The following is a 15874-nucleotide window of genomic DNA, read 5'->3' on the forward strand; positions in this document are numbered from 1 at the left end:
AGAATTTCTAGGATAATTTCAGGTTGTTATCATAATGCTTTTGGGTAGAATCACTGATGTGACGAAAATAAAACCAATAACTTCATCAACATAAATACGATAGGCTGGCTTTTTACAGTTTGCCAAGGAGATAATAAATCTGCCCATTATCTTCCAATGTGAGAACACCAATAATTCCAGTGAACAGAATAAATGGAAGCGACAGAGAATTGGAACCCATCGAGGTGTATAATAGCATCAATAATCTGGCTGAAGATTCATAGCACGGTGGAAATTATGGAGCAATTTTATGATGCAGCATTCACAGTGTGCAAAGGAACACAAATCTGGAACTTGGGGCACAGAAGTTAAAATTAATGAATGGAAAATTTTGAGCAATGTAGCTGAATTCCCAGTTACATGTGAACACACAATAGCTGGCTGCTCAGATAAGAAAATTGAGCAGAGAGTGTTCAGAAGTACTCATGAACATGAAAACCCCTGGAATACAATACCATGGGTGGAGACTGTTTGACAGGGCATCCAAACGTTGCTGCCTTAAAGGAAGAGTACAGCATTAAACACAGATGCTTCTTGGCAGGACAAATTAAGGCTGTGAACCTTTAACAACTTTCTGTAATTTTTTTTCAATGTGAAGTAGTTTGCACTCACCTGAGTGAGCCTTTGTTGATGCTCCAACGTAACTCCACTTTGCCTAATGAAATGACTGTTGCATCACTTCTGTCCCAGGCATATGCTCCTCATCTTAATGTCATAGACCCTTCCTTTAATGTCAGAATGCAATACAATGACTCTGCCCACCTTTACGTGAACTATATGGCAAGGCAGCCCCAGATCAATCTAGGCACCTCTACCTTTGCTTCTGTGTCCCCAGCATCTGCTTAGCAGCTGCCCTTACAGTATATCTGCCTGTTTATAGTGCACTTTAACTTTAGAATTTTGCACAGGTGTTGAACAATGAATACCAAACAAATTTAAACAGCATGACATATGACAGTTTAAAGTATTGCATTATACATAACTTATGTTTCCAACCATATCTTTAAAGTTTTCTGTCTCATTCCCAAATCTCCCTGTGGTCTTGTCCTACCCTAACTGCATTATCTTTGCTGTCCAAACATCCAAGCTGCATTTTCCTTTTTTTTCCCCTCTCTGTCGCACTGAATTTACTGGTGGTGAAGACCAGTAACTCCCCAATTAAGACCAGCAGGAAAATCACACTCAATAGGCTGTCCTTTCCGTGAAGGCTTCTTCTTGCTAAAGACAGTAATACTCAGGTTTCTGAAACGAGAGGTGAAAGTCAGTTTACTCACCTCGCCATCACCGCTGACACACACCACATGCTGCTGACCACAGGCAATGGCTTGGACATTTACACCGAGCAGGGCCTCAATCAAACAAGGCCTGGAGGTGCTGAAAAAGTCCCCATGCCCCAGGCAGCCTTGGGCTCCATCTCCAGAAGTCATGACAATTCCATTGTCACTGGTAAACACACTGAATCCATGTCCACCACAGGCCCTGAGAAAGGGTAAAGGATTAAATCCTAGGGAGGCACGGGGGGGGGGGGGGGGGGGGTAGAAACTCCGTTTGGACAGCAAAAGCAGTATATCGTCAAGCTGTCATCTTCTCCATCTAATATCCAGTACAGTTGTTTAATGACTTCACTAAAACTGAATATCAATTTCTCTAACTTCCAGTAATTTTTCTTTCCTCCTCCTTCTCTCCTTTTCCATTCCCAATTCTGGCTCCCCTCTTCTCCCTTCTCATCTCCTCACCTGCCCATCACCTCCCTCTGGTGCCCCTCCTCCTTCCCTTTCTCTCATGGTCCACACTCCTCCTCCATCAGATTCCTTCTCCAGCCCTTTACCCCTTTTCACCTATCACCTCCCAGCATCTCTCTTCATCCCCCCTCCCTGCATTTACCTTCCCCTCGCCTGCCTGCTTGCACTCCCCCGAGGTCCCCCCACCTCCTTATTCTGGCTTTGTCCCTCTTCCTTTTCAGTCCTGATGAAGGGTTGCAGCCCAAAATGTCGACTGTTCGTTCCTCTATATCAGGGGTTCCCAACCCTTTTAAGGCCATTAAGCAAGGCGCCCATGGACCTCAGGTTGGGAACCCTTGCTCTACATAGATGTTGCCTGACCAGCTGAGTTCCTCCAGCATGTTGTGTGTGCTAAGCTAAACATCTGACAGGCTGGATAGCTGGGAGGAATGTTGCAATAATCCTTATTTTGTATTATTGTCAAAGATGAATTTTGATCCATAACCTCCTGAATGTATGTATGCCTGTACACAAGCACACAGAAAAGTTTTCCTCCCCACCCTCTCATTACTACAAACACAAGCTCCCCTTTTTCACTTCCAGTCTCTTCATTTGCCAGAGGATTTACCCTACCTCCTGACTGACTCATAATTGCTCAGCTCTCTCTCTTTCTATGACAGTCTTCCAAGTGTGAACATCCCCTTTGTTTTATTCCACCCTTCACAAAAAGAGCAACAGAATCAGTGCGCACGGATTGAGACTTCTTTCCCAGTGCGGAAATGACTAGTACGAGGGGGCATAACTTTAACGTGTTGGGAGGAAAGTAGGGGGCGGGGATGCCAGAGGCAGCTCTTTTTCTAAAAACACAGAAAGTGGTAGATGCAAGGAACATACCTTCGTGGGTAGTGGTAGAGACAGACACACTCGGGACATTTAAGAGACTCTTAGATACGCATGTGGATGAAAGAAAAAATAGAGGTTTATGTGAGAAAGAAGGGTTAGATTGATCTTGGAGTAGGTTAAAGGGTCAGCACAATATCGTGGGTCAAACAGCATGTGCTGCGTGCACTGTTCTAGCACTGGATCATCTTCTCCCAAGCAACCTGGGGTTAGACGGAGACTTCCTGAAAAACAAATTTCCCACGGAAGCTTTATTCTCCCATTCCTCAGATTTTAATTCCACTTCTCCAGTAGTCATAATTAAAGTCAAGCAGTGGAATTTTGCTATAAGCAACGTGTCTGTTGAGTAAATTCTCCCTACACAACAATAATGAAAATGAGAATAGATCTCTCCACAGGGACTAACACTTCATATCATAGATGTTCACTCCACTAGTCTGTTCAATATTTTGTCTGAATCCCAGATTTAGTTTTAAACAGGAAGCAAACGTGGTCTTTTGTTGAAAACGCTTTATCCATTTTGTGAATCTCCCAGTGACTACTGTGAGAAGAATGGGAAAAGCATTTGCTTATAAAACGGTTTCAGCAGGGTGAGATTGATCCAAAAGGGAAAATAACAGAGACGGAATAATTTACTGACCAATACTCATCTGAAACACTGCTAACTTTCACCATGTTGAATAGCAAGCACATAATGCCCAACTATCAGAGACTCGGAGATAAATCTGCCATTCATGTCTTTTTTCTTCACAGGCTGCCTTGGTCTACAGCCTCTGAACCTTGTGCTCGTAAACTTTATTACCTGGCAATAAACTTTCCTTTGAGGGCTTCCACCAGCTGGGGTCGTGAACGTGATTGCTGGTCTCCATGACCAAGCTGGCCTTTCAGATTGCTTCCCCATGTGTACACAGTTCTCTCTGCAGTGACTGCTATCATGTGAGTGTCAGATATAGCGACCTGGAAGGGACATACAGAGACTGTGTAAACTTTTCTTCAGACTCATCAGTTTAGAAGCAGGAAGGTATACCTCAAAGCATGTCAGAACTCTTGTTTATATTTAGGGATTCAGCATGATGACAGGCCCTTCTGGCTCATGAGACCGTGCTGTCCAATTACACCCATGTGCCCAATTAACCTGCCAACTGAGGAAACTGTAGGACTCAGAAGAAACCCACATGGTCATGGGGAGAATGTACAAATTCCTCGCAGACTGCAGTGAAATTGAACCCAGGTAGCTGGCACTGTAATAGAGATATGCTTATGCTACTGTGCAGTCCAATATATTCGTACACCGTACTAGATACTGTGAATGGTGACCACCCACAAATAATTGCGATCAGCAACTGTAAAACAACCGGGATTCTCATTCAATACAGGAACAGTTGGACGATTCTGCTCTACATATTGTATGTAATGTACTGCAAGAGCATACATCAACTATCGCTGTATGCACACAGGTGCTATATCTGATCCGAGGTTTTGGATGCAGCTTGGGTGCCCTGGACAAACCCTCATTACTTACTTACTGCCAATTATGCCTTTGGCGTTTAGAGCAGCAAAGGTTCTCCATCTCTGGCGGTGTCCAGGGCATCTGCTTGGTTTTCACACAAGTCCCGGGTGGAGACTCAGGAATACCATCCGATTCAGATGGAGGAGGATTCTTCACTGGTGTTTCCGTAACAATTTTGTTTTTGACCAGTCAGGGTTGTGAGCCCTCAGATGAACCCCCTGAACCTGGAGGACCAGTGGACCACTCTTAGTCTGGCCTCTACCCTTTGATCTGTTTGGCAAACCATAAAGCCCTGACTCCAGCCAGCAAAACTCTCTGGGTTATTGAGGCACGCACGCCTCCAAACCATGACGAGGTCGTGGTCCTCTTGGAGGCAAACTCTGACTGCAATATTCTTATCCACGCCCAGAGACAAGAAGGATTATCAGTAAAGGATCAGCTACCCAATCCACAGTATGGTTAGTAAGGTTTAGGACTAGATAGGGCATTAGATGCTTCCATGGATTCCCCCTCCACATATGTCCCCTCATTCCATCTTCAAGAGAACGTGTGCCTACTGTATATGCATACAGGCACTGACACACCAGGCCAACTTGGAGTTCCCCAGCAACAAAAGAAACACGGATTTGTCCAGAGCTCTTCACCATTCTCAGAATATCGTAGAGAATTTTTGGACAACTGCAGTAACCAATGTGAATAATCCAAACTTCCTCAAATGAACAAGTGACCCATTAGTCTGCTGATGGTGGCCAAGGGGACTGGGTCACCACAGAATCATGTTACATCATAGAAACCCACTTATCCCACCACTGGGTTTTGTTGGCTCTTTATAGACCAGTCCAATTAATTCCAATTCTCTGCTCTTCCCTCAGAGTCCTGCAAGTTATTTTATCTCAAGTCACTGTCCTTCTAAAATCTCTGATTTACTGTTGCCAGAACATTCCAGATCACAGCTACTGTTTCTTATAAGATCTGTATCATCTGCCCAACATCCTGAATCTGTGCCACTTTGTCCTAAAGCCGTTCACTAATAGGAACAGTATCTCTCCATCTAACATGTCCAAATCAACATCCTGTATAACGCATCAAATCTCCTATCTTCTTCACTCCAAGGAGAGTAACTCCTGCTTATCCAGTGTAACCCATGAGCTAAATCATCTCATCCATCGCAAGTCACTCTTGCACCCATAGGATTTTCATGGTCTCGTTAACATAGGGCCACCAGAAAATGAATGTATCTGTCTTCAAGCAATATTTTCATATGTATAAGACTATTCTTGACCATGGGATGTTGCTAAGAGTTTTTCTTGTAGCTAGTAAAGTGCTTTTGAATTGCTGTCACCATTATAAAGCACGAAAGGCAGCATCCACATTGTGCATAGAAAGGTCCCATAAACTGTAATACAATAGTGTCTGGATAATCTGCTTATGTCTGGATATGTGGTAGAGGGACAACATGATGACATAGCGGTTAGCACAATGCTCTATGGTGCCAGAAACTGCCGATCCGGGTTCAATTCCCACCATTGACTGTAAGGAGTTTGTAAGTTCTCCCCATGACCGTGTGAGCTTCCTCCCAGATTCCAAAGATGTACAGGTGAGGATTAGTAAGTTGTGGGATGTTGGCGCTGGAAGCCTGGCGACGCGCGTGGGCTGCCACTCCCTCCCCCAGCCAGTGCTTGGACTATGTTGGTCATTGACACAAAACACATTTCACTGTAAGTTTTGATGTACATTTGACAAATAAAGATAATCTGACTTGATGCAACACGTGTTGAGGGAGAAGTATTGGACTTGACATCATGGAGAATTTCCTTGGTCTTCCTTGCGTTGCATTGCAGGATCTATTGCACCCAAACGTGTCTGACATTTCTCCCTCATATGAACAGGCATACTTAGCATCTCAGCCGGGGGGGAAATAAATATTGCAACAACGCAACACCCTGTCAGTACCTCTCTGGTGTGTCATTTTAAATTATAAACCTAAGTCCTGAAGTAGGGCTGGAATACCTAACTTCCTTACCCTAATAATCTAGAAAACAAAGTAATTCCCAACAAATCCAGCAATACTGAACCATTTCACTAATTTTTAAAAATAATTCATCAATTTGATTAAATCTAACTTTTCACAATTTATTTATAGAAATAATTTGAGAATTAGATAAAGGAAATTCTCAAAGGGGAAAAACATTCATCAACAATTTGACAAAATGCAGGAGTTCTGATAAATCTCACATCAGAAACCATTTTACTAAGTGTTGATCATTAAACTCCAAGAGCTGGCTCATTAAATGGTCAGCATGGAAAGAGAATTTGCATTGCACTAGGCAATTGGTGACATTATTATCTACATATTTCAAAAGCATCGCTAGCTTTTGCGGAGCTGGTTAATGCACAAGCTTTCAAACATGAAATGATTTTGATAGTTTATTGCTCTTTTAATCAGACTATTTATCTGGGATATAACCACTCTGCTCTCTAAAGTGAAATAAGACTCAAGTTAATTTCTGATCGGTGTAGTAGCCTCATTGGAAGTATTATCCAATACCTCATAACTGTTAATATTAAAGAGGATTTCATAACGAAATACTATTAATCAGAGCCCTGAATTTACAATGAGAATTATAGTCAGTGGAGCATGCACAGCAGTGGTTAAACATGGAAATCAGGAAGTTATTGAGAAATCCTGCTCCCTTCACGGGATGTGTTATTAGTGTTCAACAATAGAGTGGGCAATGAAAAAATACAAGAGTTACATTGCATCCTCAGAATGTCCCAAATGCTCTTACTTTTCTACTTTTTCTAGTAGCCACTGCTGTTTCATGGGATATGTGGCAGCCAGCTTGAACACATTGAAATAAACCATGAAAGAGATAAGAAATGTTTGTAGTAATGTTTGTTAGATAATAGATTTTGGCTGAAATATCAAGGAGACCTCTTTTTCTCTTCTTCAGAATAGTGTCTTGTATCCTTCACATTCACCTGAGAGTGCAGAGACGGGTCTTGTATCTGCCCGAAAGCAACTCGTTGGTGGATACGGATGCAGAAGGAACAGATTTGAAGTTTGCACAATGGTTGGAGGTACAATGAACAGAGAGGAGGAATGGGATAGATTTCAATAAAACATATATATAGATGGGGTGGGGGGGGGGGGGCAACATGGTGGCATAGCAGTTAGCATAATGCTATTAAAGTGCCAGAGACACAGGTTCAGATCTGCACTGTCTATAAGGAGTCTGTACATTTCCCCCCTATACTGCATGGGTTTCCTCCAGCTGCTGCAATTTCCTCTGATATTCCAAAGACGTATGGGTTAATTGGTCACATGGGTGTAATGGGGTAGGGGGCAGTCTTGTTGGGCAAATAAAATAAATTTTAAAAATGAAGGCTGGTGGAGGAGCTAGACATGCAGCAGTTGAAATTTTAACAGAGGAAGTGCAAGGAGATTCATGCTGGTGAGAAGAATGAGGAACTGAACAATTCTAAAGGAGCTGAAGGAAGAAAAAAAGCCAAGTGCATATATTTGTGTCTTTTAGAGGTGGGGAGGGGGTTAGAGAGGGGGGAGGAAGAGGTGGGAGAGGGAGGAGGGAGGAAGAGGTGGGAGATTGGGGAAAGGTGGGAGAGGAGGGGGAAGAGGTGGGAAAGGGGGGAGAGAGGAGAGAAGGAGCGGGGGAGAGGTGGATTTGGGGGAAAAGAGGGGAGAGGAGGGGAGAGAGAAGGAGAGGGGAGAGGTGGATTTGGGGGAAAAGGGGGAGAGGGGGAGAGAGGGAAAGGAGGGAGAGGAGGGGGAGAGTTAACATTTCAGGTATCTGATGAATGGTTATTGACCTAAAATATTAACCCAGTTTTTCTCTTCACAGACCACTGCCTGATCTGCTTGAGTATTTTCACCATTTTCAGAGTTTATTGCAGATTTCCAACATCTGCAGTTCTTTAATCGTAAACGTCATTATTCTGCATAAGCCTGCAACTGGATGTAAACACCAATGTTTAAGGCAATGGATTAATGCTGGCATTATACAGGAGGCTGTCGCCCAGATATTCATTCGTAACTTTGAAAGGAAACCACTCGTAAAATGAGGGGGAGAAAACCACCTCTGATCACCAATACTTGATCTATACACTGGCAGCTAGTTGACTGACCCTCCCACAGGCAGCTGAAGACAAATTTCTCCCTTGATGTCTTTTTATATGTCAAGTGACACAATAAACAAAAATGGAAGTTCAGGCTTTAGATATTTCCTTTTGTAAGAACTCCCACTCTCAGAAGCAGATCATTAAACTTAACAGATAACAGAATGAACATTACTTTCCCGCTCCCAGTTTGAGGATACAACCTGGAACTAATGTTTGCAACCTCTGACCCCCCTGGTGTTTGCTTTGCTCAACCAAATCTCTTTCTTGCTGATATATTTGTTAAAGGGTGCAAGGTTAACAATAATAAAGAAATATAAATAGCAAAGCACCGCCTCATTTTCACACTGGTAATTCTTAAGCCCAGAGACGAGATCAGTGGCACAAGAATGTCGCCCCACTACAGGAAGGATGTTGAGGTTTTGGAGAGGGTGCAGAAGAGGTTTATTAGGATGCCGCCTGGTTGAGACGGCATGTGCTATCACGAGAAGCTGGCCAAACTTGGGTTGTTTTCTTTGGAGCAGCAGAGGCTGAGGGGAGATCTGATAGAAGTTTATAAGGTTATGAGAGGCATAGATAGAGTAGACAGGGAGTATCTTGTTTCCCTGCGATGGAATGTCTAATTACAGAAGGCATGCATTGAAGGTGAGAGGGGGTAGGTTGAAAGGGGATGTGAGGGGTAACTTTTTTCACTCAGAGAGTGGTGGATGCCTGTAATTCATTGCCTTGTATGGTGGTACAGGCAAGTAGATTAGAGGCTTTTAAGAGATGTTTAGACAGGCACATGAACATGAGGAAGATTGAGTGACATGTACATAGTGTAGGTAGGAGGGATTAGTTTTTGGGCTTTTTTGATTTGATTTTTAGCTGATTTGGCACAACACTGAGGGCCGAAGGGCCTGTTCCTTTGCTGTACTGTTCTATGTTCTAAGAACTTAAATCGCCAGGGCTAGGCAGATTAATAGATCGGCACAAACTAGATGGGCTAAAGGGCCTGTGTCTATAAGTCTAAGAACAGAGTATTCACCTAAAAGGATCACCATGAAATTTAGTCACGTTGTACTGCATTTTTTTGTGGCGTCACACATTTGAAGATCTAAAGATTGTGCCTTTCCTAAAACCCGGCAGTAACCTGATCAAAACATTTTGTAAAAAAAAATTGTGTTACTTCACTTCCTTTAATTCTTCAAAGCACTGGCTGTAAAAGTATTAGGGAAAAAAGTCATCTTGATTGGAGGCCGAATGTCATGTGGAATACATCCAATCAGAGCTGGCAACTCTACCCTGGGGTCCCTGTGCCACAAGCAACATTATTTACAGCTCAGCCCTGAGTAATTCTTCTCTGGAGGTTTTCACCAGCTCCTCTCCATTCACAGCTGTGTAGCACATCCCAAAGTAATCAAGTTTCAACCAATTCAGGAGGCCAAAAGAAATGCAAAATCCTATTTTGCATATAAATTATTTATGAAATTCACACTAAGTACAGCAGTGCAATAATTCATGTACACCACAAACCAAAGCAGGAGTGTGCATGCTGTGCAAAGCAGCATCTACAACACTGCTAATTCCTGGGTCATCCCTCCCTCTACTGGTGAAAGAGCCAAGCACACTCTGAGAGAAGTTGGCTGTTAGATGTAGCTCAGGGGGCAGGGCTCCTCCTGTTGGATGAGGGAAAATAACCATATCCACAGCATTTACTTTCCAGATCAATGCCTTCATGTTTTTCACAGTCACTTGGCATTCAAAACCAATTGTACATTTGTTTAAAAAGTTGACTTATTAATAATCGGGCACAAGAAAAAAGTTAATTTTGTAATTTATAAAATACTTCAGTCTTGATTTTTTTTCATTGCATTGACAATATAATCTAAAAATACAGACATTCTTAAAAGATAGTTACTGAGAAGACTAAACTCATCAGCTTTAACTTGTCATAAACTCCATCTTCAAGGCTATTCCTCTTTCTGGAAGCTGCCTGATATTGAACTAGACTATCAACAACCTCATTGGTCATATTTAAGCCAGACCAATCAATGCCTTTACCTTACATTGTGTCACCATTATAATTAACTACTCCACCTTCACAACATCCCTACTTCAGCTGATTCTCACAAGAGCAGTGGACTTCAGGAAGAGGAAGTTAAGGGAATACACACCAGTCCTCACTGAATGGTCAGCAGTGGAAAAAGGTGAGCAGTATCAAGTTCTTGGGTGAAAAGACTAAACAGTGGTATTCATCATTAAGGACCCCCAAAACCCAGGACATGTCCTCTTCTCTGTCTTCACATTACTACCACATAAGGAAGTACAGGAGTCTTAAGACACACACTCAACCCATGAAACACTACCACACTACCTCACTATTTTGTGTGTGTGTATATATATATATCAACAAGCATCTTGAATGTTGCAATGAAACTGAAAAGTTGGAAGATGCAATCATCGATTTCCTCCCAGAGTCCAAAGATGTAGTGGTTGGTAGGTTAACTGGTTGTTATAAATTGTCCCATGATTAGGGTAGGGTTAAATCAAGAGTTGCTGGGTGGCACATCTTGAAGGACCAGAAGGGCTTATTCCACACTATATAGATAGGTAGATACTGTAAGTAGCATTTTATTTTATAGTTATATATACACACACACTTCACTATTGTTGCTGCAAATCAACAAATGTCATGACTTGTATCAGTGATAATAAACATGATTATGATTCTGGTCATGCCTCCATACTCACTTTTCAAATGCGCTGGCTGATCTTTTTCTTTCTACTCTGTGTAGGTATCCAGAACTCTATCATGTGTCTTGATTCACTCTAAGGTTTGTAACTTATCACCAATCTGCATGCTGACCTTCTCTGGCGCCTGGTTAAATTTCTCAATCTCTAATTTCCTCTAGCCTCATAACCCTTTAAGGTGGCTGCACTCTGATCTGGCCTCTTGTACATACCTGAAATTACGTGGCTTCTATTTGTGACATTAGCTCTAACTTCTGGAATTCTTTATATAAACTTCTCCACCTCTTTTAAAAAAAACATCCAGTTGACCAAGATTTTGGTAGTTTGCTTCCATGCCTCAAGTAATTTGACCCCTTTGAGTTATTGGACATATTTGAGGCTGAGACTAAGGGAAGCCAATAACTATGGAAATGGATGGTAATTAAAATTAAAGTTGGATATGCCATGGACTCATGGAATTGCAGAAGAGACTCAAGGAGCTATATGGTCTGTTGCTGCTCCTGATGTTATCATCTTATTGAAACAACAGCAGTGGAGCATTGCTAAGTAAATCGTGAGAGTGCCTATTAACCAAAAGTACTTTAAAAGTATTCATACTGCTTATTTCCCAATTTTACCCAAAATGATGATTTCTCTCCTACGCAATGGTCAAAGCTACTCACCATCAATAAAACTCTCCCAGCAACAGCAAATAACTTCCAACTAACCTATGACTGACTGAGAAAAATTAGACCTTATGAGACAGATTAAATTCAGATGTGTTTTAGCTGCAGAATAATGCATTATGCATATTAACCGATATAATTAAAGTTGAGTTCATCCTCTGATTTGCCATGGGACATCCCAAGATAACAGTAAAGTGTATAGTGAGAATATTATAATATGCATGCTTAATTTGAGTAAAAGGTGGGGGAGGCGAGGGATGTAAGAGTTGCTATTACAAAGCTTTGACTCTTGGAGAAAGTATCCAATACAATGTGGCATTACATGTTATTACGGGTGAGAAAAGTTTGACTCTGGGTTACATTGTTCAGTCATTGCTAGAGTAATAGCTGCCAGTATACTCTCTTCCTGATATTCAATTTCTTTGAAATTGATGAAACAGCACATCTGGGATAAAAGAACATGCACCTGCTTGGGAAGCAGTCAAAGGCAATTCTGGACAACATCTCCACAAATTTTATATATCTAAAAACTAAGCACATTTTACCAACCCATCAACTATTTAGGTTGAAGCAATATGCTTCAGGAGATACCTGTGTGATTGAGCACTTTATGTACGTTGACTTTGTATACTGGAGGAGGAAGAATGAAGCAAGATAGCACTTTTTTAACTGATAACTGCCTGGAAATTTAATTACACAACACAGCATTATGTAGCTGAAGCTATGGACTCGCTTTCATGGACTCCATCTCATGTTCTTGAGATTTATTGCTTACTTTTTAGTATTATTCCTTTTTTCTTCTTTCGTGTTTGCACTGATTGTTCACTCTGCTGAGGGTGGTCTTCCATTGATTCTATTATGGTATGAGTATGCCCGCAAGGAAATGGATCTAGGGGTTGTATTGGTGACATATATTCAATTCAAGTTTAATTGTCATTCAACCATACATGAATACAGCCAAACAAAACCGTGTTACTCCAGGGTCAAGGTACAAAACACAGTACCAACAGTCACAGACAGCACAAATCACACATAGCATGTGTAAGATAGAAATATACAGCCGCTCAATAAAAGAGACCAAACTCATGCCATCCAACACTGCTGTAATCTGCAGACGACCACTGCTGAGTGGGGGTAGGGGGCGGCAACACCGACTCTGGCCTGGACTCTGCACCACTCTTGCCCCTGGTGGAGTGCACCGACTCCAACACCTCTCCTTGGCAGCTGTAAACAGGCAACAGAGTGGCTTGGGCCTAGTTCTTGCACATACAAAACAGCGAGCACATACAGGATATCAGTAAAGTACAACAATGCGAAATAAATACGCATGTAGTCCAGTTCCGGAGTCCATTGTTCTGCCAAGTGAACACTTGGGGGTGGGGGGGGGGGGGGGGGGGGGAGAGCTCAAATGCTGCACCACCCTGCCCACCGTGTATCTTGATAATAAATTTATTCTGAACAATTTCTTCCTTGTTTGAAATGGAATAGAGATCATGCCAAGTCGCTCTAGAAATTCAACCAGAAATATTATCATATCTGTTAACCTTTTGTTACAAACACAATTTCTGCACCTTTGGGTGCATGAATGTGATGGAATTCATCAATCGACTTTTTTTTATTGAGGGACCTAAAGGACGTTGCCCTGAGAGCCCCATATCGTGGAAATTTGTGAGGGAAGTCCATCAGTCTCTTGCACTGGAACCCCCCTCCCTCCCATTTCATGTCTCCGGACCCCAAAAGCCCATGCACTGAAAATTCCAATTCCAGAACTGTCCCAACAGACATAATGTTGATCCTGCTGAACCTGACCAGACAAGTGCCAGCCCACCTGACCACATGCAAGTCTCAGACAAACTGGCAACCCGAATTTGGATTATGCATCTAATTGCCCTCAAGACACTGCCAGTCCATCCCTCTCACACCCCACCACTGCACAGGCCCAATCAGGAATTAGAGGTGGCTGCCAGTCATTCAAAAAAAAATCTCTAAGAGGTGTAATGGATGTGCTATTTCAATTTTAACGAGGACAGCCTCCTCTATACTGTGAAGAACAGCCACTGATCAAAGTAGATGTGAACTGCACACTGTTGAATGGTACTGTAAATGTCCTGGCAATTTTGTGCATCCATCTGTCAGATGTGCAGGGAATCTGGAAGGAAAATTGTGATTTTGTGCAATAAAACCAAGACTGCACATAACACAAAGGTTGGAGGTGTTGTGGATAGTGTGGAGGGCTGTCAGAGGTTACAGCGGGACATTGATAGGATGCAAAACTGGGCTGAGAAGTGGCAGATGGAGTTCAACTCAGATAAATGTGAAGTGGTTTATTTTGGAAGGTCAAATATGATGGCAGAATATAGTATTAATGATAAGACTCTTGGCAGTGTGGAGGATCAGAGGGATCTTGAGGTCTGAGTCCAAAGGACGCTCAAAGCAGCTGCGCAGGTTGACTTTGTGGTTAAGAAGGCGTATGGTGTATTGGCCTTCATTAATCGTGGAATTGAATTTAGGAGCCGAGAGGTAATGTTGCAGCTATATAGGACCCTGGTCAGACCCCACTTGGAGTCCTGTGCTCAGTTCTGGTCACCTCACAACAGGAAGAATGTGGAAGCCATAGAAAGGATACAGAGGAGATTTACAAGGATGTTGCCTGGATTGGGGAGCATGCCTCTTGAGAATAGGTTGAGTGAACTCGGCCTTTTCTCCTTGCAGCGACAGAGGATGAGAGGTGACCTGACGGAGGTGTATAAGATGATGAGAGGCATTGATCGTGTGGATGGTCAGAGGCTTTTTCCCAGGGCTGAAATGGTTGCCACAAGAGGACACAGGTTTAAGGAGCTGGGGAGTAGGTACAGAGGAGATGTCAGGGGTAAGATTTTTAACTCAGAGATTGGTGAGTGCATGGAATGCGCTGCTGGTACTGGTGGTAGAACCAGATATGATAAGGTCTTTTAAGAGACTTTTAGATAGATACATGGAGCTTAGTAAGACAGAGGGCTATAGGTAAGCCTAGTTATTTCTAAGGTAGGGACATGTTCAGCACAACTTTGTGGGCTGAAGGGCCTATATTGTGCTGTAGGTTTTCTATGTTTCTATAACAAGGGATTTTCTGTTAAAAAGCATTTTCTGAATTTTATGCAAGTTATGGTCCATTGTGATGCAACTTACAGTTCATGCTGTGGAGATGGCACCAGCCTTGACCTAAATTTACACCCATTTACACTTTCGGTGTCTTCTAACGGAAAAGGGATAATAGTTGATACTGTTGATGTCGGGAAAATGAACCTCACTCTTGGTCTAATTTTGAGAATGTGCACCAAAGAGCTTGTCCAAGTGTTTGTGTACAAAGTTTACCACAGATTGAGTCAACTGCTGAGATCCACAATATCAGTATTGGAGTGATTAAAATTGTTAAGAATGCTTCAGTTATACTGAAGGTGCAAAATGTATTGATTCCTTCCATGCCAACAGATCCACTGTGTGGATGTGCAATATTCTTCTTTCTATGATTTATTCAGTCACACTGAGTGGATTGGGCTGTTTAACCTCCCTTTCCGGCACAGTAGATATTGCAGAGAACACTTACGCTGAGGAAGCAGAAGCTCTTTGAAGTAGGCCAGGTTTCCAGCTGCTCAGCGTTAACCTAAGAGATTCTGCGTGTGCTGGAAATCTTGAGTGACAAAATGCTAGAGGAATTCAGCAGGTCAGGCAGCATTCTTTCCCCTTCCTTCCTAGTCCTGACAAAGGCTCTCAGCCTGAAACCTCGATCGTTTATTTCCCACTGTAGATACTGACTGGTGTGCTGAGTTCCTCCAACTGTTTAGATCCACTGTTTCGGTAGCTAATAAAGTGGTCACTGAGTGTATGTTTGTGGTCTTCTGCTGCTGTAGCCCATCTACTTCAAGGTTCGATGTGTTGTGCGTTCAGAGATGCTCTTCTGCATACCACTCTTGTAACACATGGTTATTTCCAAAGTTCAATGTAAATTTATTATCAAAGTACATATGTCACCATATACAATCCTGAGATTCATTTTATTGTAGGCATACTTAAAAAATCCATAATAAAATCAATGAAAGTCCAAAGGCAACAAACTGTGCGAATACAAAAAAAAATAAATAAATATAGAGCATCTGCGTTACTGTCACCTTCCTGTCAACCTGAACTAATCT

At 42.3% G+C, this 15874-nt stretch overlaps 1 protein-coding gene across 9 annotated transcripts in view; it reads right to left on the reverse strand.

Moving 5' to 3' along the window:
* The window catches only part of LOC140718907 (serine/threonine-protein kinase Nek8-like), a 168264-nt gene that overhangs the window by 111091 nt on the left and 41299 nt on the right, over positions 1-15874 (reverse strand). For all 9 annotated transcript variants that reach the window (XM_073033197.1, XM_073033198.1, XM_073033193.1 and 6 more), the window contains 2 exons: positions 3463-3617; positions 1314-1518 (listed from right to left, as the gene is read on the reverse strand). In XM_073033197.1, the coding sequence (XP_072889298.1) occupies positions 1314-1518; positions 3463-3617 (360 nt within the window). The remainder of the gene's footprint in view (positions 1-1313; positions 1519-3462; positions 3618-15874) is intronic.

The sequence above is a fragment of the Hemitrygon akajei genome, chromosome 30, assembly GCF_048418815.1.
Source record: "Hemitrygon akajei chromosome 30, sHemAka1.3, whole genome shotgun sequence".
NCBI classification, from domain to species: Eukaryota; Metazoa; Chordata; class Chondrichthyes; order Myliobatiformes; family Dasyatidae; genus Hemitrygon; species Hemitrygon akajei.